This window comes from Urocitellus parryii, chromosome 9 (assembly GCF_045843805.1).
Source record: "Urocitellus parryii isolate mUroPar1 chromosome 9, mUroPar1.hap1, whole genome shotgun sequence".
Classification (NCBI taxonomy): Eukaryota; Metazoa; Chordata; class Mammalia; order Rodentia; family Sciuridae; genus Urocitellus; species Urocitellus parryii.
This window is the reverse complement of record NC_135539.1, coordinates 64511821-64536361: the sequence shown is the minus strand read 5'-3', so window position 1 is coordinate 64536361 and position 24541 is coordinate 64511821. Positions and strand designations below refer to the sequence as shown.

Sequence of the window (24541 nt, the reverse complement as noted above, 5' to 3'; positions counted from 1 at the left end):
TCCCTCATTTCATTTAAGTCTTTTTCAAATGTGACCCCACTAGGAACTCTGCCTGACCCAGATCCTGTTCATAGTAGTCCCATCCCATCTCACATCCCACTTTATTTTTCTTCCTTGATATCATCACTTCCTAAGTTATATGGTTAAGTGACTGCTTCTCTCACTATAATACAGTTGCCTCGGAGCTGAACTTTGTTTTGTTTCCATCTTAATGCTCAAGATATAGAACATTTGCAATGGTATGCTCTCAATATTTGCCCAATTAGTGAAGGAATTTCTTCAGGCAAAGGACCCTGTTAGTATTTATCTATCTGCATTACCAAAGAACAGTACTGGAATATGGAAGTACTTAACACATGATTGTGAAGGAATGTATTAAAGGACTCCTGGAAACTTATTATTCATGTGGTCTTAAAGTGCTTTAACTGGGTACTGCCATCTGTTGTCAGGAAACCTAAATATGAGTTCATGGAGCCACTGATGGGCTTCCTTTTTGTACTGCATGTGTACAAAAAGAGGTTTGCAGTGTGTTTTTATGTGGGGAAAGGGTCCCCATTTTCATCCTATTCATAAATTTCCCTGACGGTCCACCAATTCCTTAGACAGCCTTTCCTACTTAAAGCAGCTTCCTCAATGTTCCAGCTGGTCACTGGACCCCGCATTCAGAACAGATTCCCCTTCGATTTGAGAACTTCCACTTTCTAAGTCTGTTTGTTGGCTTATTGTGTGGTACCAGAGATGGAACCCAGGGGCACTGTACCACTCAATCACATCCCCTATTTTTAAAGAATTTTTCATTTTGAGACAGGATCTTACTAAATTGCCAGGGCTGGCCTGAAACTTGTGATCCTCCTGCTTCAGTCTCCCAAGTAGTTGTTAAAAAAAAAAATTCTTTTTGAGGTGGGGTTTCACTATGTCTCCTAGGATAGTGTTGAATTTTCTGACTCAGGCAATCCTCCTGACTTAGCTCCCTGAGTACTTGGCACTACAGGCCTGCCTGTTGTCTGCCTTGACCTAGGGCCTATTTAAAAATACTTTAATATTTTTAAATAAACATGTGACTAAATCTATGATTAAACATGGCTATGCTGTGATCTGCATAGAGTGACTACAGTTCTTAAAGGAGTAGAATACATGAAAATACATTTAAACAAAAACTGTAGTAAATATCATTTAATCTGTCTGAATGGTTTAGAAAACACTCCAGTATTTTGCCATATCTTCCGGACATCATTAAGAAGGCAATTTAGGGTATGAGAAGCTTAAAGGGAAGATAGAGACCATGAGAATTACAATCAAAGAGCTGTCAAAGCAGAAGAAATACCAGTGTTTGGCAGAGAATGGAGATACTTGGCATGGCATTTTTTTCTCCTACGGTGCCTACAGCATTATAGTAATTTTTTATTTAAAAAGGCACTGAGAATAAAATGATAGCTATAACAGAATGCCACATGACTAAATAAATAATACTGTGCTGTAATTACACGTCCCATCTGCTTTCCCATGAGGAAGCTGCAGTCACCAACAAGCTTGTTGTGAAATTATAATTTCGCGCTCTGTACAAAATAAATGAAGAACCAAAATTATTTACAAAAAGAATCGAAGAAAGGGGAAGCATTTTTTGGCGAAGCTATTCGTTTTAAGACCCATCAGTTGGAGAGGCCAGAGACTCATAAAGACATTTTATATCTCTGTTAAAGAAATAAGACTTGTCAAGAATGGTGGTATCCACAAAACTTCACTGATGGAAATGTTTCGATTTTGTGTTGTTCAATATGCCATTCACAGGTCGTGTGTGGCTCTTGAGCAATGTAAATGTGGCCAATGCGACTGAGGAACTGAATTCTTAATCACTTTTTGGTTGTTAATTTTAATTGTTATAGACTTAAATTAAAATAACTACATATAGCTAATGATTACTGTATCATACAGCCAAGGCTAAAAGGACTACAAAGCTATTAAGTTGAGCTCAGTGGAAACAGATAGATCATGAGAGTCGAGTGACTTTTATGGTGGCAATATGTGCAAATAAAAGCCTCTTTTGATTTTTAATGGAATGTGTTTACCACATCAGTGGCCTCAGATCATGAGGATCCAATTGCCTAGGAAAGAGCCAGACAGACAGCGGGAAGTAAGTTGCACTCATCTAATATGAACATTTAGTAGAGAAATCTAGACTTCAGGAAAAATCTGCTGAAATATCCAATGGTTAAAATAAATATAGCTGAATTTGCCTTTAGTTTACTTTACAACCTAATAAAAGTGTCAAACTTTTAGAGGAAAAGAAAGCAAACTGATAATGAACCACACGTGTATTTCATTTATGTGTATTATTATTTATGTGTATGTTATTTATGAGTTGATTCTTTTAAATTAATTCATGGTGTTTTTGTTTATCTGTGATGAGGGAGAAAGATCAGAAAATAACTCCCTTTGGTTCTTTGTTAAAAAACAAAAAGTGGAGTGCTATCAGCCTATGACAAATGATTAAAGGTTAAGTTCTGAGACTGATGATGAAGATCTGGGAAAAGCAATTCCCCAGGAGACAACCCACTCTTACCAGGAAATGGATTTAGAGCCCAAGTGAGGGAACATGTTTTATTATTTTCTGTTGCTTTGACTTGATAATCACCATGCTAGAAAGTGCTGATCCATTAACACAAATGTTCAGGTAACTTGATCCTTAATCCTTAAGATTTTAGGGCCAGGTGTCAGTCTAATGAGAACTTAGATACTATGGGCTTATCTACTGAGGCTAAGTCACCTCTGAAATATTGAGAGAACACAATTTTATACCCCCACTTGCAAACTCAAATCATGGTGGCCGAACACCAGGCTCTTGAGAGCATTCATGGCCAACTGGCTTCACACATCTGATATTCCTGCCTGCTTGGACAGTTGATACAAACTTGTCAGTTCTGCAGAATGATGAACAGCACCCTCAACTACATCTTTACTATCAACAACATTTGCTAAATTCTTACCTCGTGTTAGGCACTGTTCTAAGTACCTTATTCTTATCTGATCTTCATTGGGTAGTCCAATGAAGTAGGTAGCATTGCATCCTCAGTGTGGTACACAGAGGGTAGGAAACTTGCCCCAGGTGAGAAGAAGGGGATAGAATGAGGATTAAACTTAAGCACTGTAACTCCAGAACCTATGCGCTTAGTCACTGAATATCTTGCTTTATACTAAAGAATGCTTTGTAGAGTCCTTTATATTAGGAATTCTTTTGTGCAATCATTCCACAGGAACTTTTCCTTTATTAAAGCATCACAAACAACCTTTCAGCCAGACATGAAAATGATCTGGGAAGGCAGAATGTCCCGTGTCGGTCATTCAAGCCATATCTTCTCCACATCTAGGCAACTTTTTAGCTGGTGTCCCTTTCACGAGAAGGAAGTGTAGATCTGGAAACCACATATGTATATATTAACGAATGTTATGACTAATGAGAATATTATGAAAACAAAGGAACTGTCTTGTTCTAATCATATCACCAAATACCCTTGCTGTCTCTATTACCCATTTTAAGCAGTAGACAAAATGCTAATTAAAAGTTAAAGTTATTGGAAACAATGCTCAGGAAATATATGGTAAACAGATTACCATTAGCTTATTAGTTTATTTTATGAAGCATCTGTATATCCCTCTTTTAAATCTGGCTTTCATTTACAGTTTGTAGAACACAACTTTCACAGACTGTGAAGAGGCAGACTTTGAAATGAGTTCTGGATTAGGAAACCTGTTTTGAAGTATTAGAATTTATAAGGAAGAAAAGGGATTAGATATTTTCATGCGACTCGCTCAGCTTTGTTAACATAAAGTCAGAGTAGGAGAAGGACGGAAGGCCCTTGGAAAAGGCAATAAATAGGGACCACTGGTAATTGTCACAGGTGTCTTTGGCTACCCCCAAGAATGTTGGGAACCCAGGAAGAAAGATTGCATTTCTTGAGTCCTCCATAGTATCCCCAAAGACTGGAGTAGAAAGAACAATCCCAGCATGACATTATGAAATTATAGAAAGGGTATTAGACAAATATATCTACTGTTTATTCTAAATCAGAATGTGTTTCTTGCCAAGAGCTATGTTCGTGAGTCGACTTTCTGCTAAGATGCCAATAATGCTATTTGGCAGTAAAAAGTGGGGTAATGCAAACCTAGGACGCACAGAGTAAATAGGATCTGCCACGTTTTAGGAGTGTGTCCAAAGGAAAGCAGCGAGAATGAAATGACATCACACGACCACAGTGATTGTATCTGCAAAGGCTTCCTGTACTGAAGCAGACAGGTGCTTCTTTGGTTTTTGTTCCTCTGTTGAAGTATCACACCTATGTGGTTGATACGGTGTGTGTGTGTGTTTTTTTTTTTTGTGTGTGTGTGTGTGTGTGTATATAAAGCACAGTCCAGAGGATTCCCATAATAGATCTTATTTACTGAATGCTAGCTCCTAGGCACCCAGAATTTTATGTAATGTATTTTGGTTTAATTTATACAATGATCCAAATGAGTTTGAGAGTACAATTCCCATGCAAGAGATAAGAAAACACTGAAATAACTTGGCCAATTTTGGCAAAGTGGCCAAAATAATACAGCTCATGAGAAGCCAAGCTGGGACAAAGCTTTCGGTCTTAACCACAATGCTCCATTCTGGAGGGGAAGTTTCTGCAGGAAGCTCAAAGGTTCTTGCAAAGTTTAAAAGTCTGGGCACTATCTTCATTTCTTTTCTATTCAGATCCCATCTGAAGAAAATCACAACAAACATCTGTTTTGAAATGTTTCTAAACCAAAAGTTGTCAAAGGTCACTTTCTGTTTTTAACACAATCTTTTAGCAATTGATTGAAGGGAGCAAATAAAATTGTGCTACTAAGAGAAAGAAGGGCCTACTGTGATGGGGAATTATTCCAGGAGACTCTTTTGTTAGAACTAGAAAATACAGGACTTCTCATGTTCAAGGTTATCAACAGAGAATCCTTTACACATGTCTTAGAGCTATAGCGTGACTTCTAAAGTGAATTTTCGAAAATTCACTTGGATAATTCACATTAATGAAAGACTGGCAAATGTAACCCTGAAGTATTTAAAAGAATGAACTAAAACTATTTATTCATTAACAAGGCTATAAACATGCCATCCACATACTGGAAAAACTAACAATTACTCCTTAATTGTGCTAATTATATAATGACAATGTTGTAAATGTTTGTTTATCTAATGTTAGATTTCTCTGACTAATCTTATCATTAGTCAGACTTTGGACTTCTGCCACCATGTATTCATGTATGTACTGGTACATGCCAAACTGAACAATTTATTTTTAAAACTGGTGGTTAAAGCTACTAGTATTCAAGTAAGAAACTTACCACATCCTTAGGAGGAGGTTCTATTTCCTTTTTTATCTTTTTACCCATCCTGGAAAAAGATGTAAAAAAAAATGCTTTATAAAGTGACACTTCTGCTTTATGAATGTGTACAAATCTCTCAGTAACTCATGTTCTTGGAGGGGGTTTTCTTTCTACTTTACATTTTTACCTAATAAAAGAAATCGCAATACCTGTAGGAAATTATTGCACACATATGAACATGTCACCAATATCTCTATTCTAAACACTACAATTTTAAACGAACTTATTGCTAAGATTGTTGAGCGTAAGTTGTGGTTTCCAGGTTAGATAGGAGGTGAATATATTAGTGACATAACTTCTGCTCACATAACAGAAAAGGCTTTCCTATGTTTATAGCTTACCTGCTTGAAAGACTAAACCCAAGTTACTTTGGGGATCTGAAAAACTGTCACAAAGCAGCAATGTTTGTCTATTTTCTGGCACTCATCTCTCCTAAGCACCTACAACAATGTCTAGTACATATTAGGCATTAAATATCTTTAAAAATGATCAGCTCTACTTTTCTTGGGAATAATAATTTCATGAATGGTATACAAGGTCTACTGCAACTGAATCAACATTTGTGTTAGTTTCCTAGATAATAAAAAAGTTTAATATAATCTGTGGCTCAATTAAAAAACAATTGAGAATCTGTTGTTAGGGCTACTCCTCCCAAGACCCTTTTCTTTCTGCCCTTATATGCCCAAGGCTATGTGGAAAAAAAAGTCAAAAGAATAATATACATATATAGTTAATACACCACAGAGGAGTAACTCAGTTGGGTATAGAGCCTCCCAAGATGTTGGTGCCTATTAGAATGACCCAATCTCCCCAGTTTTCTTCAATGAAAATTTGGGGTCATGTTGGCAGTCTCAGATGGTGTGTACTAGCTATACAGAAATTTCCATAGTTTCCAAAAGAAACCTTGGGAAACGAGAAATCCCTGGATTAATTTTACAGTGTCAGGGTTAGTTCAAAGTGCCTATAAAAGGTCAATAGCAACTTCTAGTGTTGGAAACACTGAGGAGAATTTATCAAACACATTAAAAAGCCACACATTCATGGAAACTATCATAGAGACCTCTGAAAGATGTTTTTCCTGGTCACTGACTTTAGGTCACATAAAGTGTAAGATCTTTGAGGGACTGGAAGATTTATTTTGTAATTTGCTACCTTATACTATATCCAGTATTAAAATACTAAAATGAACTCACATCCTCCATTAAATGCAATTTTTCATCAAAAATTTTGCTGTTGAAATTACTCAGCAATTAGTATGTACATGTGGAAATTCTTGTAAAATGAGAAAATTGGTTTTAGATGTAATGGAAAATTAATACTAATAAAAATTTAGTTTCTTATTTTTTTTCATAAATTAGAGCCAATATTATTTTTTTCAAATCTCAATATCTTTCCTAGGTGCTTGAAAAGTATGTTGGCCCTAGACCTTGTGCCTATAATATTTCAGGTGGACACATGAACTATTCCCATTATGGACAAATGAGGAGCTGTCAATCTCTAGGAACAAAAAGTGAATTAATAGTTCTTTATAATTCCAAAATATAGCAGCCTCTGGCTTATAAAAGAATATTATTCCTATGAATAACATTCAAGAAGCAATTAAATTATACCTGCATAATGTTGCTTTAAATCATATGATTTTCACTCAGAAACATTCACTCAGAAACTAATAGTATTTGTAGCAATTGCATAACAAAGAGCAGAGGCTAAAAATAACCTAAACATACATAACTGCATTTGATAGAGTCAGTTTTAGACAATAATGTGAAGTTAGAAGCATCTATATTTTATCACCACATTGGGTATGGTAATTAGTGGGGAAATAAACAGTTGGTATGGGACTATACAAGAGATATTTCTAATACATTTCATTGTAGAGAATTTGGAAAACATAGATTGAGACAATGAATAAAATAAAAACCACCCTAAGTTACAGTCAGGGAGATTAGTATTATTTCAACATAGTTTCTTTTTCTGTGTCTTCTATAGTGAACCTGCAATTCTAACTGGATTTCTAGTCCCTATTCACTTCTCATTCCTGGGACCATTTTCCTATTAAATTCTTAAATTTCAGGTAAGTTCATGAAATTTTGGTCTTCATTTATTGCTAAGATCATCTACAACAGATTCCTGTAGCATGCCATTAAATAATATTTCAAAGTTCATTATTTATCTAGTCAGTCTCTTATTTTCAATCCTCTAAAATTATATACAAAGCTGCAATGCACATCTCTTAAAATTTCCACCCACATCTCCAACTGTTCCTTGAAGACAAATCCCCGGCAGCAAAATAACTGTGTGAAAAGGTACCAAATTCTGGATATTGGATAGGAAAGCAAGTCTGCTTTAAATCTGCCTCTTCTAGAGCCACGTTGCTTTTCACGAGTTTATTGGTCATTTGTATTTCTCCTACTATCTCAAATCTTTTCTAAGGCTGAGATTTGTTTTGCCCAGACTTAAAGAGGAGAGGGGCGCTAAAGCAAGTGGGCCCCGCTTCTCTGGTCATCTTAGACCTTCAGATCCCCTCTGGGGACCTCGATTTTTTGTCGCCTTTTAAAGGTGAGGTGGGCTTGACGCCTAGGAAACCCTTCTTTAGCCCTTCTAACACTGCAGGCACTGGGAAGGGACCACTTCTAAGGTGTTCTCTCAGTTGTCCCAGCAGTCCCTATCCGAATGGCACTTTCTCCTTCCCAAGTTTTGCAGTGGGCTCTGCTCTGCGCCTCTCCAATCCCCAGAGGCAGGTGTACCTGCAGGGAGGTTCCGCCGAACAGCCTTTGCTCACAACCAGTAAACCGCACCTGCGGATACAGGCGCACCTCTGGGTCCACAGTTGTCCCTGGGTTGCTAGGTGACCCCGTGCTGCGCCTGCGCGCTTTCGCCAGGGAGCTAGCTCTGTGCTTCCCAGTCTGGCCCGGGGCAGCTTTCAGTCGCCAAGGAGCCGAGCGCGTCCTCAGTTCCATGAGTCCATGTTTTGGGCCAGAGTAAATATCGGGAATGCACTAATTAGAACAAATTTTAAAAAAATTAAAAGACCTTTTCAAAATGTTAAGAAAAAAAAAAAACACGGGAATTCTCCTCTCTTGTGTTGAGCCAGGTAAAAACTGTAAATGGGGAGCAAGCAGCTGAGACTTGCAAGCAGATACTATTGCATTCTCTCATCTTCAAGCCTCAGCCAGAATCTGTGCAAAAGACACCAAATCGCCACCTTCTGAGGGGGCTTCACTAGGCTGCGGACCTTCATTGCCAACTTTCTGTGCACGAAGCTATCCAATCCTCCCCCACGGAACGAACCAGAGCTCTTAAAAACCTCCTCCTACCCACCTTTCTCCCCTTACTGTCGTTCTTCCCAATCGCCCAGGTAAAGCTTTCCCCCCCATAAGGTTGCCTGCTTCATTCCCGTTCTACCTTTGTAGATTCCAAGCATACTCTACCACTCCAGTCCCAGCCAAACTTCTCTTCCCTCCTGTTTTTCCATACTTTTCTCCTATAGATTATTTTGATCATTCTATTCCCTCATCATTTCATTTTCAACAATTATTTATTAAGCATCCATTATTTTCCAGGTATGTGCAACTCTCAGAATATTCTTTCATTTTTATTTAATTAAACCATCTTTATAAAATACTCTTACATTGCATTTACTTTCTTTAAAATGCTTTTTTTAGTTGTTGATGGATCTTTATTTTTATTTACTTACTTTTATGCGGTGCTGAGAATCAAACCCAGGGCCTCACATGTGCTAGGCGAGCGCTCTACTGCTGAACTACAACTCCAGCCCCACTCTTAGGTTGCCTGTAACAAAAAAAATCTTTCTTTCTTCTTTACACTTTGCAACTCCTGCCCCCATTAGTCCCTCAGCATTGCTACGTTGATATGTTTTTTATGTTCCCTTCCCACCTTTTAAATTACCTGACAGTGTCATCTATATCTAACAGTTCTTCATATTAAATTTTTTATTGTGAAATATCTGGTGTGACTTCTGCCTTCTGGTTGGACTTTGAGTAATACTCTTTTGTATGTTCAGTCTTTTATTTTTCTTTTCCAGCTTATTTCCTCATTCCTCATCAATTTATAAATATAGTTAAATCTCTCCAGTGCCTTACAAAAAAAAAAAAAACTCCCTTTGATCCTGATGGTGATCAATTTTCAATTACTATAATTAAAAACCGGAGGCAATTGACTTATAAAAAGAAGACTTATTTTGACTCCTAGTTCTGAATGTTTCAGTCTAAGATTGAGTGGCTTTGTTTTAGGGCCTCTGACCAGAGTGGCACATCATGGCAGGAGCATATGGCAGAGCAAAATGCACATCTCATGAGCTAGAAAGTAGAAGAACCAGATGGGAAGGGGCTGGGGTTCCACAATCCTTTTTGAGGGCAAACTCCCAATTACATAAGGCCTCCCTTTAGACCCCACTTCCACATCACCACCCAATAGTGGCACCAAGGCTTCAACACACAGACCTTTGGGGGACACTTATTCAAACCATAGCAATCTTAGGTTTCTTCTATCTACCAGTCTATTGTTCTTTTTCTCCTTCTGATCATTACTTTACCAAAAAAAAAAAATAGGTTGCTAGGTACTTCTGCATCTTCAACTTCCCATTCGCACTTCAGACTATAATGATCTATTTTTTTCCCAGCCCTCAAACTACTCAAATCCTTCAGATACTTCTCAGTCTTTGTGTTCCTTGACATTGCTCCTGCATATAACATTCTTGGTGATAATTTGTACTTGAGACTCCGTCTTTGATTTCTGTGCTTGCTCTTGATTATCCTCTTATTTCCATGCCTATTATTCCTCAAGTGTTGCTGTTCCCCAGAGATTTGTTCTCACACCATATGCTTTTCTGGGACAATCTTATTTATATCTGTGACTTCAATTGCCACATACACAACTCCCCACCAAATTCTGACACTGAGCTCTAGGCTCATATATCTTTCCACTTGCTGGGCAGCTCCAACTACAAGTCCACAGACACCTCAACCATCACCACTACCCACCTAAATGCATCTTTTTTACCAGAAAAAACATATTTTGTTTTTGCTTACCAAGGTGACAAGCACCCACAAACCTACCAAAACATGAAGTCTGCCTCCCATTCTCCTTTGTGCACAATTATTAGATTCTAAACATCTTTTGAGTTTATTCTCACCTTTTCATTCTCACAGCCCAAGTACAAAATCTCACCATCCTCTACCTGGATTCCTCTAGCAAGCCTTCTGACAGCTCTCTTGTCTCCTAGCCTCATCCTAGCTTTGATCTCTTGTTTCTAGGGTTATCAAAGTAATCTTTGTAAGATGCAAGTCTAATTTTTCTCTCTTTGCAGGTTCCCAGTTGCTCGGCTGCATGATGGGGTGCAAGTGTTTTCTTAAATTGGAATTCAAGACTCTTCTTGTTCTGACTCCTCCCTTCTATAATCGTTCCTCTCATCACTCAAAAAAAAAATAGCCAATTGCTCATCATTCTCCAAGCACACCATGACATTTTGTGCCCTTCACTCCCCAATGAGCCTGAAAAACACTTATTTGTTTTTCAGATTTATCAAGGTCATGATTTCCTGCAGCAATTCACTGTCCTCACCACAGTGAAACATTTCTCATTTTGTGCAATTACTATACTCTATACTTGATATATTTGTTATTTTTATATGATGTTATCATTTATTTGTTCGTATGCATGTCTCCTCACTGAGGCCATTTCTAAAGGTTCTTTGAATAACTGGCATTTGGTGAACATTTATTATGAGCCAGTCATGAAGTGGTTAAAATGAATCATTAGCTCCCCACCATAATCCTAGGAGGCATGAATGAAGTCATTGGCATGAAGTCCCTTTACTAATAAATGGCAGGAACAAGACTTGAATTGAGGTTGGCTTGACATTTATAGACATGTTCTAAACCAATGCGTCATACCAGCTCATTCTGAAAATACAGTATTATAGCAAGGCATAAAGAGTGTCAATGAAACAATCAAAACTGTTGTTTTGATTTTTTTCTCATAGACTTAGTCTTCACTGGGTATGCCTATTTTTGTCATGTTTATTTTAATATATATGGTTGGATGAGTTCTGAGAAGGGCTTACAGCTGTGCCACTACCCACAATGAAGACAGAATATTTCCACCATCCCAAGTTTTCCTCATGCCCCTTTGAAGTCAAACCTCTCCCTCCACCCCACTTCCTTGGGAACAACTGGTTTGTTTCCTTCCCTATAATTTTGCCTTTTCTAGAAGGTCTTATAAGTGGAGTCACATAATATTCAGACTTTTGCATCTGACTCTTCTGATTTAGCACAGGGCTTTTGAGATTTGTCCTTGATGTTGTGTGTATCAGTAGATTGTCTCTCTTTATTGCTGAGTAGTATTGCACAGCATGGAGATTCAACATCCAAACATTCACTGGTTGATGGATATTTGGGTCCTTTCCAGTTTGGGACTGCTATAAATAAATCCTGCTCTGGACATTTATATACAGGTTTTTGTGAGAACATATGTTTCTCCTTCCTTGGGAAAATACCCAGGAGTGGAATTTCTGGGTTTTATGCCATGTATATGTTTAATGTTATGAGAACTGCCAAACTGCTTTCCAAAGGAACTATTCTGTACTTGTATTCCCACCAGTAATGAAGGAGAAATCCAATTGCATCATATGCTCTACAGCACTTGATATTGTCGGTCCTTTTAATTTTAGCCATTCCAGTGGGCATATAACAGTGTCACCTTCTGGTTGTAATTTGCACTTCCTTCATGACTAATGATGATCTCATTCTATGTGCTTGTTAGCCATTTTTTGTACCTTGTTTTATGAAGTATCTGTTCAAATATTTTTCCTACTTCTGATTGGATTGTCTGTCTTATTGACTTGGAAATGTTCTCTATAAATTCTGGATACAGGCCATTTATCAGATACATATTTCCTACCAGTGTAGGGTTTATCATTTCTTAAAAACATCTTTCAAACTTCAGAATTATTATGTGTTGATAAATTCCCAATCACTCATTTTTTTGAAGGTTAGATTTTGTTGTTTATGTTTAGTTTCGCTTTTGTCCTACTTAAGAAATCTTTCCCTAACCCAAAAGGGAAAAAATAAGAGTCTCTCTCTTGCATCTTGTTTTAGAAGTCTTATAGTTCTGACTCTTCCATTTAGATCTATAGTCTGTGTCATGTTAATTTTTGTATATGTTATGCGATGGTTTGAGGATCAGTTTTGCATATGGATGTCCAAATGTTCCAGTACCACTTGAAGAAAACATTATTCTTTACATATTGAATACTTTGGCACCTTCATCCTTTGTAAGTTGGTCTATTTCTGGGCTTTATTCTGTCCCTTTGATCAGGATATCTAGCATTACAGGAATACCTCAATCTCTTTGATTGTTGTAGCTTTACAGTAAATCTTGTGGATTTGTTTCTTTTAAAGTTGTTTTGGCCATCCTAAGTCTGTTGTGTTTCCAATGTGGTTTGAAACTAATTCGTCAATTTCTACAAGAAATCTGCTGGGGATTTTGATTGAGATTGCATTAAATCTATAGATAAATTTAGAGAGAACTGACAACAATATTGAATTGTTTAATTCACGAGAACAGTGTATCTGTCCATCTGTTTGATTATTTAAAAATTTCTCCTCTGCATGTATAGAACTGACACTCATGGTTTTTGTTCGTTTATTTGTTCATTTGTTTGGTGGTGCTGGGAATTGAACCCAGGGCCTCATGCATGCTCTGCAAATGCTTGACCACTGAGCTACATCCCTTACCCCTGCATTCCTGGTTTTTTGTTTTTTAAAGCTTGCATCTGAATATTTTGTGGATCTTTTATGCTACTGTAAAGAGTAGTTTTTAAATTTCAATTTTGAAATGGTGATTTATAGTATTAAAATACATTTTAATACTTTAATATTTAAGATAGTACTATAAAGAACAAAGCAGGGTTAAGGATATAGAGCCATGGGCATGTTGCTGTTTTAGACTAGCCATTAGGGATACCCAGTAATGTGACCCTTGAGAAGAGACTGAAATGAAATATGGGAGTCAACCTTAACAGTATATGAAGTGTATTTTAAGTGTATTTATTTTAAGTGTATTTTAAGGAGTATCTATGTGCAACTAGTACACAGATTTGCAAGGAGACAGAAATTAGCACCTTTAATCTCCCTTGCCCCCTATTCCCAAGCCTACAGATATATTCAGTTCAAGGGTAGCTTAAAATTATAAATGTTCTCACTCAACTATTAACTCTTAATTTACAAAGCAAACAGAAATCTGATGTAGGATAATGATAAGTGCCACTGGAAATGCAGAATAGTGAGGATGAAGATGGGAATGCTGTGAAAGGTTTAATTAAATGTTCAGAGATGATCTTTCAGGTAAGGGGACATTTGTTGGAGACCTGAGGGAGGGAGGGAATGACCCGGTATATTATTATATTAAACTCTTTTATATTAAACTTGCACACTGTAACCTTGTTAAGCTCACTATTACTTCTAGCAAGATTTTTGTAGATTCATTAGGATTTTTTGATGCAGTCATATCCCCTACAAATTAAAGATGTTTTTATTTCTTCTGTTCCAATCTGGATTTCTTCCTTCCTTCCTTCTTTCCTTAGTTTCTTTCTTTTGCTTTAGCTTTTTTTTTTTCATTCTGAATTTGTTGCCTAGAATTCTAAAAAGGTCTTTTCCTCATCAGCTGTCTGATTACTATGAAATATACCTCATGTAGAAAAGTTTTCCAGAATGAATCGTTACCTTGGCACCTCCAGAGATAATTAATGAATTTAGAAACCATAACCTAGACACTGGGCTGCACATTGCTTCTGGCCCAGTTACTGCTCCTAAGCTTTTGTGGAAGCCTGATGAAGCTATGCATTGTTACATACTGTAAATCAGAGACTGGCAGAGCCAGACTGTGTGGAGACCTTACAAGAGGTAAGGTATCATTGTGAGGCAGTCACAGGGACTCTTGTTCTCTAGTAATGACTTCTACTAGGAATGTAAAACTCTAAACCTGTCGTTTTCTGTCTCAGAACCACCCAGTGTAATTAGAAATAACCTGCCCACCCTGTGTCCTTTGTAATCCTCTTGTTTACCATATTGTGCTAAGGCAGTGACCGCTTGGCCTGTCAAAAATATCTCCAACATGGGCAAAGGGGAGGGAAATTGGGGAGTGGGAAGGGGGGCAGGAAAGATGGTGGAATGAGATGGACATCATTACCCTAGGTACATGTATGACTGCATAGGGTGCGATGCTACTTCGTGTACAACGAGAGAAATGAAAAGTTGTGCTGCAATTGTGTACAGTGAATCAAAATGCATTCTGCTATCATATATACCTAATTAAAATAAATAAATTTAAAAAATAAATTTTTAAAAAGAAGCAAAATAGAAAAAAGGTATCTCCAACAGATTTTTTTTTTTCCTGAGACAACAGATGAATTCCAATAAGTCATCCTTTCAAAATAAATGGACCCTGAGTGTTTTCAAATTCAAGCAGGTCAAACAACTAGCCCCACGTTTACCTCCTTGAGCTTCTAACATCAAAACGCTGTTTCTGGTTCTATGTGTTGGATCACTTGAAGTTCCCTTGCAGAAAACAAAATTCTAACAGGAAATTAGAGACTTACAGTGTTATTACAGGCTAAAGGAGTAGGTTCTAGGTTCAACATTCAGAGATGACTTTTAAAACAATTCTGCAGAAATAGATAGCCAAGGAAATCAAGGAATCGAGAAGATTAAGTCATTTTAGTGCAGAAATATGAGGATTGTCTCAATTTGACATTTATATTCTCCATTAATTCTTCTATCAGTCTACTCAGTACCATCCTCAGCCCCCCTTTCTCTGACAGGCTACCAAGTGAAATAATGTGCCGAGCAAATCAGAACAGCTCCACCTCTCAAAATGTATACCTTAAAGAGAAAAAGATTGGAAATTTTTAAACCAAGCTTAAAATACAAAACAAAATTATTTTATGAAATCAGTTACACCTAATACTAGGTTAAGCTCAATTTCAGAGCTAAAGTCAAGCTACACACACAATTGCAAAAACTCCAAGTGAATATTGTCTGATTTATATTAACAAGTCAAAGACATAGAAAAAGTGTCACTTTTGAAAAGTACTATTAGTGACTGCTCTCATGACATGTTGAGGTGACAGAGCACAAATCTAGAAGAGAGTTAAATGAAAAAGAGTGATGAATCTACGGGCATTACTAAACATGCTTAGTTAATACATCTAACTGAGAATGCCTAAAGAGAAATGCTTGGGGGGGAGGGAAACACTATTTGGCAAAAAGTTACCAAAACAAAGTTCTTGAGATAAGGTATTTAAAGTGCCACATGCATATATTGAAACAAGCAAGATCTATTCAAAACACTGTTTAATCATATGGGATAATGCTTGGGTTGTAGATTAGAGTCTTTATATCAACCGATTTGTCCAAAAACCCCATCAGTGAAAGAACTCATTGTTTTAACTACAAATTGTGGTGTAAAAGATTTTCCTAGATCTATAGTCAACATTAAATGATAGTCTCAAAATGATAACTCTAAGCCACTGTAGTGCTACCGGTTTACAGTTTCATGCAAATATTAAGATCAGAAAAATACTATTTGTTGGTTCATACCAAAGAGAATGGCCAATGAAATTTTTTGTTAGGCATTTAAATTAAAATATGTGTGGGTATAAGTGATTCTTACTTTGCAGAACTAAAGGTTAGTTGTTGGTTTTAAAAATGTGTTAAATAGCATTTTAAGCATCTTAATGAACATAATCCAAGAATGCAAGGATCACAGGAAAGGTAATATTGTGTATGATCAATACTAATAGATTAAAACAAAAAAAAATTGTTAATGATATTTAGTTAAATGTTCCAATGTGTAGTCCAATGAGTTAGGAAGATCAGTAGAGCATTATCTACTTATGCCAAAAGAAAATTTTGTTAAGATTTTGAAATAATATAAAATTATTTTAAGGGATTTAAAACCTAGTCATTATCACACAAAAAAATTCAATGTTGCATAGGTCAAAGAAAGCAAAGAGTAATTATATTTTGAAAATGATAAAACTATAACATATAATTTTTAAAAATCAAAATTCAAAGTACCTATAAATGGCAAGAATGCAATTTTAATGCATCAAAGAAAAACATAATCTGATACTTGCTACCACTACTGTAAACATACTTTCTTACCAAGGTGACTATCAAGAATATGAAAGGTTTTGATCTGGAATTACATGTAGAAAATTTGAGCTACAAATCAGGAGAGAGAGAAAAAAAAATATTTGCAAGGTCAAACTCAACTTTGACATTTGACATTTAACATTTGAGGCTATTTTATTTATAAATGTTTTATAGACTCAATATTTATTACTTCTGTATTTTTGTTTAAAATGTTATTTCATTTTCAGTTGACTAAATATTTATGGGGTAAAATGGGAAGAGCATTTTAATGAACATCTTAATATTTGGATACATGTATACACATCTTGGAATAATCGAGTCAGGCTAATTAGCCTATTGCCTCAAGTACTTATCATTTCTTTGTGGTAAGAATATTTAAAATCCACACTGTTAGCTTGTTTTTGAAATATGCAAAACATTAGTATTAACAATAGTCACTCTACTGTGCAACCTGATATCAGGACTGATTCCTCCTTAAAACAACTTTGTATGCTTGGACCCATATCCACATCCCCAGCCCCTGGTAACCACCATTCTACTCTCTACTTCTCTGAATTATACTCTTTTAGATTCCACATGTGAGATCTTATTTGTCTTTCTCCAAGACCTGGCTTATTTTTACTTTCATAATGTCCTTCAATTTCATTCATGTTGTCACAAATGACAATTTTCTAATTTTTAAGGCTTAATACTATTCCATCTTGGCCCACATTTTCTTTATCTTTTCCACTGATGAGCACAAAGGTGGATTCCATATTGTGGCTATCGTGAATAATGCAATGAACATGTGACTACAGATGTCTCCTCAACAGACTAATTTCAATTTCTTTGGGTATATACCCAGAAGTGAAATTGCTCTATGATATGGAAATTACATTTCTAGCTTTTTGAGGAAATTTCATACTATGTTCCTGAATGGCTATGCTAATCACAATACCACTAACACTGTATAGGAGTTCCTTTTCTTGTTTTTTCAATTGCCTTGCCACTACTTGTTGTCTTTTATCATTTTAATCATAGCCAATCTAATAGGTGGGAGGTGATATCTCATTGTGGTTTCAATTGGCATTTCTCTGATTAGAAATGTGATTTTTTAAAATAAGTCAGCCATTTGTATGTTTTTTTAAAGAAATTTCTATTGAGGTCTTTTTGCTTATTTTTCAAAAATATTTTTTTAGTTGTTGATAGACATTTATTTTACTTATTTATATGTGGTGCTGAGACTCGAACCCAGTGCCTCACAGATGCCAGGCAAGTGCACTGTGGCTGAGTCACAGCCCAAGTCCTTTTGCTTATTTTTTAATAGGGTTGTTTTTGAGTAGTTTGGTTGTTATTTGAGTAGTTTGTGTTCCTTACATATTTTGGATGTTTGCTTTTTAAATGATGTAATTATTGCAAATACCTTCTTTCACTATTTGGGTTATCTTTTACTCTGTTGTTTCCTTTTCTATGGAAAAAAAAACTTTCTAATATGATACCAACCCATTGGTCTCTTTTGCTATTGCTGTCTTTCTTTTAAGATCACAGCCAAGAAATCACTGCCCACACCAATGTCAAGGAGACTTTTTTTATGTTTTCTTCTAGTAGTTTTACAATTTAAGGTCTTAAATTTAAGTCTTTAATCTATATGAAATTTATTCTTATATAAGAGGTAAGACAAGTTTCCATTTTCATTCTTCTCTAGGGAAATATTCATTTTTTTCTGACACCATTTATTGAAGAGATCCCTTTCCCCATTGTAGCTCTTTTGTCAAAGATCCATTAATAAGGTGTAAAATTATTTCTGGTCCTTTCATTCAATTCCATTGGTTGGTACATCTTTTTATGCCAATACCAAGCTGTTTTGATTACAATAGCTTTCTAATATATTTTAAAATCTGGGAGTGTGATGCCTCCAGCTTTCCTCTTTTTTTGGTCAAGATTTCTTTGTTCATTCACGTTCCTTCATAAGAATAAGAATATTTAAAATATTTAGTCAGTTACAGATATTTTAGAATTATTTTCTCTATTTATGTGACATTTTAATTGTATTGGATCTGTAGATTGCTTTGGATAGAATGTACCTTTGGACAATATTAATTCTTTCAATCCTTGAACATGAGATATCATTCCATTTGTTTGTGACACCTTCAATTTCTTTCATCGATGTTTTATAGTTTAATAGTGTATAGAACTTTCACCTTCCTGGTTAAATTTACTCCTAAGTATTTTATTTTATTTTTTTTTTGTGTGTGTGTGTGTGTGCTATTTTAAATGGTATTTTCTTAGTTTCTTTTTTTGACAGTCATTATTAATATATACAAATGCTATTAAATTTTTAATGTTGATTTTGTATCTTGTAACTGAATAAATTATTGATCAGTTCCAACAGTTTTTGGTGGAATCTTTAGTTTTCCATATATAAGATCATGTCATCAATGGAGACCATTTCACTTCTTCTTTTTCTATTTGGATGCTTTTTATTTCTTTTTCTTGCCTAAATGCTCTGGCGAGGACTTCCAGTACTATGTTGGACACAAGTGATGGGAGTTAGCATCCTTGTCTTATATCTGATCTTAAAGAAATATCTCTTGTTTTTTCACTATTGAGTGTGATTTTAGCTGTGGGCTTGCTGTATCATTATTGTATCAAGAAACATTTTCTTTGTATCTGATTTGTTGAGAGTTTTACCATGAAAAGATTTTGAATTTTGTCAAACACTTTTTCTGCATCTATTGAGATGATCACATGGTTTTGGTCCTTAATTCCATTAAAAATGGTCCTGTAGAGTCTCAGTTGTTTATTCATATGATTACACAGCTGACAGGAAACTATGTCTCCCTGCTACTGCCTAGTATCATATAGAGTATTGTACCTCATATCACTAGCTTAAGAAGATCAAGATTCAAAATTTGAAGTATGGTGTCTATTGAATGGGTGTTACTTTTTTCACACCACTGTAAATTTGTAAAGTCATATGTTGAAACATGATGATTTAGGAACATTTGCATTTTGTTGAGGATTTTTGTTTCCACATCCATCAGTGATTCTGGCCTATAGTTTTCATTTCTGTGTCTTTTTCTGGCCTTGGTATCAGGGCAATGCTGGCTTCTTAAATGAATTTGGAAGTTTTACTTCTTTAATATTTTGTAAGAGTCTGAGAAGAATTGGTATTCTTCCTCATTTTTTTAATTAGATGTTTGGTGGAATTTAACTATGACACCATCTGGTCCTATGTTTCTTTGATGGGAAACTTTTAATTACTGACTCAATCTCTTTATTTGTTATTTGTTAGGATCTCTAGTTTCTTCATGATTCAGTCTTGGTAGGTTATTTTTTTTTATTGGTTGTTCAAAACATTACACAGCTCATGATTGGTAGGTTATTTGTTTCTAGGAATTTATCTATTTCTTCTGGGTTACCAATATGTTGGCATATAATTGTTCACAATGGTCTCTTATGATTCTATTTTGGAATTGTAATGTTTATTCCTTCTGATTTATTTATTTTAGTTTTCTTTTTCTTTGTCTATCAAAGGGTTTGTCAACATTTTTTAGCTTCTCAAAAAACCAGTTCTTAGTTTTGTTGATCTTTGTTTTTCTAATCTCTATTTTATTTGTTTCCGCTCTGATCTTTATTGTTTCCTTCCTTCTGCTAACCTTGGGCTTAGTTTATTCGTATTTTTCTAGTTCCTTGATGCATTATATTAGGTTGTTTATTTGAGATACATGCCTTTTTATTATTAATCCACAAGCATTCAAAGTATTTTTTTAATATTTATTTTTTAGTTATAGGTGGACACAATACCTTCATTTTATTTTATGTGGTGCTGAGGATCAAACCCAGTGCTTCATACATGCTAGACGAGTGCTCTGCCTCTGAGCCACAACCCCAGCCCTCAAAGTAATTTTTGACAGGTGAGGACTTACTACTGCCATTTTGCTAATTGTATTTTGATTGTTTTGTAGATCTTTTGATTCTTTCTCCATCTCTTGCTTTCTTCCTCTGTGGTTTGATAGCTTTCTGTAATTGCATCTTTGGATTTTTTTCTTATCTTTCATGTCTGTATTATAGGTTTTCGCTTTGTGTTTACCCTGAAGCTTACATAAGCATCTGATACCCTTAACAGTCTATTTTAAGCTAACAACAAATAATTTTGATTACATACATATACATATATGTATATATAAATTTCTCCATTTATATTATATATATATATATATATAATTTTTTGTAATTGTAGATGGACAGAATGTCTTTATTTTATTTATTTTACTTTTATGTGGTGCTGAGGATCAAACCAAGTGTTTCACGCATGCTAGGCAAGCACTGAGCTACAGCCCCAGCCCAACATACCCATATATGCTCCCCACCCATGCTTTATGCTCTTGGTTTAACAGTTCACATATTCTTATAATTTGTATACCTTGTCAAATTATTATAACATTAGTTATTTTTAATAGTTTTGTCTTTTAACCTTTATACTTGAGATAGAAATTATTTTCCCACCAGCATTACACTATTGAAATGATTTGGATTGACAGGGTACTCACTTTTACCAGGGAGTTCTATATTTTCATGGGTTTTTGTTTATTTGGTACTAGAGATTGAACACAGGAGTGCTTTACCATTGAGCTAAAACTCCTGCCTTTTTAATTTTTTATTTTGACACAGGGTCTCAGTGAGTTGCTGAGGCTTTCACTAAGTTGCTTAGCACCTCGCTAAGTTGCCCAGGCTAGCCTTGAACTTGTCATCCTCCTGCCTCAGTCCCCTGAGCAGGTGGGCTACATATGAACTACTGTGCCCAGCCCATATGTTTTCATATTATTAATTAGCATTTTCTTTCTTCAGCTTGAAGAACTCCCTTCTGCACTTCTTTTTTTTAATTCATTAAATTTAATTTGTTACACAAATGGAGCACAACTTTTCATTTCTCTGGTTGTACATGACATAGTCACACCATTTGTGCAATCATACCCATACATAGGGGTAATAATGTCCATTTCATTCCACCATCTCCCCCCAACACACACCCCTCTCCCCTTTCCTTCCTCCCCTCTACTAATCCAAAGTTCTTCCATTCTTCCCTTGACACCCCCCCCCCATTATGGACCAGCATCCACTTATCAGAGAAACCATTTGGTCTTTGGATTTTGAGGATTGGCTTGCTTCACATCTCTGACTTGTTCCAATTTTTAGAAGGAATACTTTCAATTTTTCTCCATTTAAAATGATGTTGGAAATGTGTTTAGCATAGATAGCTTTTACAATGTGGAGATATGTTCTTGTTCCTAATTTTTCTAGTGTTTTGAAAATGAAGGCGTGCTGTACTTTGTCAAATGCTTTTTCTGCATCTATTGAGATGATCATGTGATTCTTATCTTTAAGTCTATTGATGTCATGAATTACATTTATTGATTTATGTATGTTGAACCAACCTTGCATCCCTGAGATGAATCCTACTTGATTGTGGTACACTATCTTAATATGTTTTTGTATTCAATTTGCTAGAATTTTAGCATCTATGTTCATTAGAGATATTGGTCTGAAGTTTTCTTTCCTTGGTGTGTCTTTGTCTGGTTTTGGTATCAGAATAATATTGGCCTCATAGAATGAGTTTGGAAGGATTTCCTCCTTTTCTATTTAATGGAATAATTTGAGGAGTATTGGTATTAGTTCTTATTTGAAGGTCACGCAGAACTTGGCTGTGAATCCATCTCATCCTGGGCTTTTCTTTGTTGGTAGGCTTTTGATGGCATCTTCTATTTTATTGCTTGAAATTGCTATTTAAATTGTGCACATCCTCCTGATTCAGTTTGGGTAGATCATATGACTCTAGAAATTTGTCTATGTCTTCTAGATTTTCTATTTTACTTGAGTGTAAATTTTCAAAATAGTTTCTAATTATCTTCTGTATTTTGATAGTGTCCATTGTGATATTTCCTTTTTCATCACAAATTTTAGTAATTTGAGTTTTCTCTCTCTTTCTCTTCATTAGCGTGGCCAAGAGGGGCTTATCTATTTTATTTACTTTTTCAAAGAACCAACTTTATGTTTTGTCGATTTTTAAAATTGTTTCTTTTGTTTCAGTGTCATTGATTTCAGCTCTGATTTTAATTATTTCCTGTCTTCTACTACTTCTGGTATTGATTTGTTCTTTTTCTAGGGCTCTGAGGTGTCATTTATTTGTTGACTTTTTTTTCACTTAATGAATGAACTCAATGCAATGAACTTTACTCTTAGCACTGTCTTTCTGGTGTCCTAGAGATTTTGATACATTGTATGAGTGTTCTCATTTACCTCTAAGAATTTTTTAATCTCCACTCTGATGTTTTCTGCTATCCACTCTTCATTTGATAATATGTTATTTAGTCTCCAGGAGTTGAAGTAGCTTCTATTATTTATTTTATTATTGATTTCTAATTTCAATCCATTATGATCTGATAGAATGCAGGGTAATATCTTTATTTTTTTGTATTTGCTAAGTGTAGCTTTGTGGCATAAGATATGGTCTATTTTAGAGAAGGATCCATGTGCTGCTGAGAAGAAAGTATATTCACTTATTAATGGATGAAATATCCTAAATATGTCTGTTACTTGTATTATTGAGTTCTATAGTTTCTTTGTTTAGTTTCTGTTTGGAAGATGTATCCAGTGGTGAAAGAGGTGTATTAAAGTCACCCAGTATTATTATGTTGTGGGCTGTTTGATTCTTGAAATTGAGAAGAGTTTGTTTGATATACATAGACACTCTATCGTTTGAGGCATATATATATTTACAATTGTTATGTATTGCTGATGTATGGTTCCCTTAAGCAGTATGAAATGTCCTTCTTTATCTGTTCTGACTAACTTTGGCTTGAAGTCTACTTTTATCTGATATGAGGATGAAAACTCCTGCTTGCTTATGCAGTCCATGTGAGTAGTATTTTTTTTTTCCCCAACCTTTCACCTTCAGTCTGTGGACATCTTTTCCTATGAGATGAGTTTCTTGAAGGCAGCATATTTCTTTCAGAGCTTGGTCTATGTTATTCCAGGACATTCTAGCTCTGAGTGTCTGTGTTGAAAAATCTACTGGGTTCCTAATTGGTCTCCCCCTATATATAATCCAATTCCTTTCTCTTACAGCCTTTAAAATTCTCTCCTTATTCTATATGCTAGGTCTTCTTATTATAATGTGTCTTGATGTAGTTTTGTTGTAATTTTGTACACTTGATATCCTGTAAGCCTCTTGGTTTTCCAGGTTTGGGAAATTTTCTGTTATTATTTCATTGAATAAATCGTTTATTCCTTTGGTTTATATCTCTATGCCTTCCTCTATCCCAATAACTCTCAAATTTGGTCTTTTGTTGTTACCCCATAATTCTTGGATGTTCTGTTCATGGTTTCTTACCATCTTAACTGATTGGTCAACTTTATTTTCAAAATTATATATTTTATCTTCATTGTCTGAGGTTCTGTCTTCCAAGTGATCTAGTCTGTTGGTGATGCTATCTATTGAGTTTTTAATTTAGTTTATTGTTTTTTTCACTTCAAGGATTTCAGGGTTTTTAAAAAATATCTATCTCTTTATTGAAGTAATCTTTTGCTTCCTATATTTGATCAGGTAGCTCTTTATCAAAGTGATCTTTTGTTTCCTGTGTTTGCTTTCTTATATCATCGTTTAGTTTGTAGAACATTTTAATCCTGTACATCCTGAACTCCTTCTCTGACATTTCTTCTACTGTGCTGGCCATGGATTCTAATAATGTATTATCTTGGCTTTTGGGGGGTACTTTCCTCCTTTGTTTTTTCATGTTGTTTGTGTGTTTTCCCTTCTAGCAGTGAGGACCCGAGGTATTAGAGTTTCTAACCTATAGACTTATAGTGTCCCTGCAGGTTTCCAGTAAATCTCCTTTAAGGGGAAGATCAATTTTAACAGGTCTCAATGCAAAAAATATGCAGCCTTAAACCAAAGAGCTCCTATGAAAACATTTACA

At 35.4% G+C, this 24541-nt stretch overlaps 1 protein-coding gene across 2 annotated transcripts in view; it reads right to left on the bottom strand.

Moving 5' to 3' along the window:
* Armc3 (armadillo repeat containing 3) overlaps window positions 1–5412 on the bottom strand; it is an 88663-nt gene extending 83251 nt beyond the window's left edge. For both annotated transcript variants that reach the window (XM_026401199.2, XM_026401200.2), the window contains exon 1: window positions 5365–5412. In XM_026401199.2, coding sequence (XP_026256984.1) covers window positions 5365–5412 — 48 coding nt within the window. The remainder of the gene's footprint in view (window positions 1–5364) is intronic.
* Between the last annotated feature and the right edge of the window lie 19129 nt (window positions 5413–24541).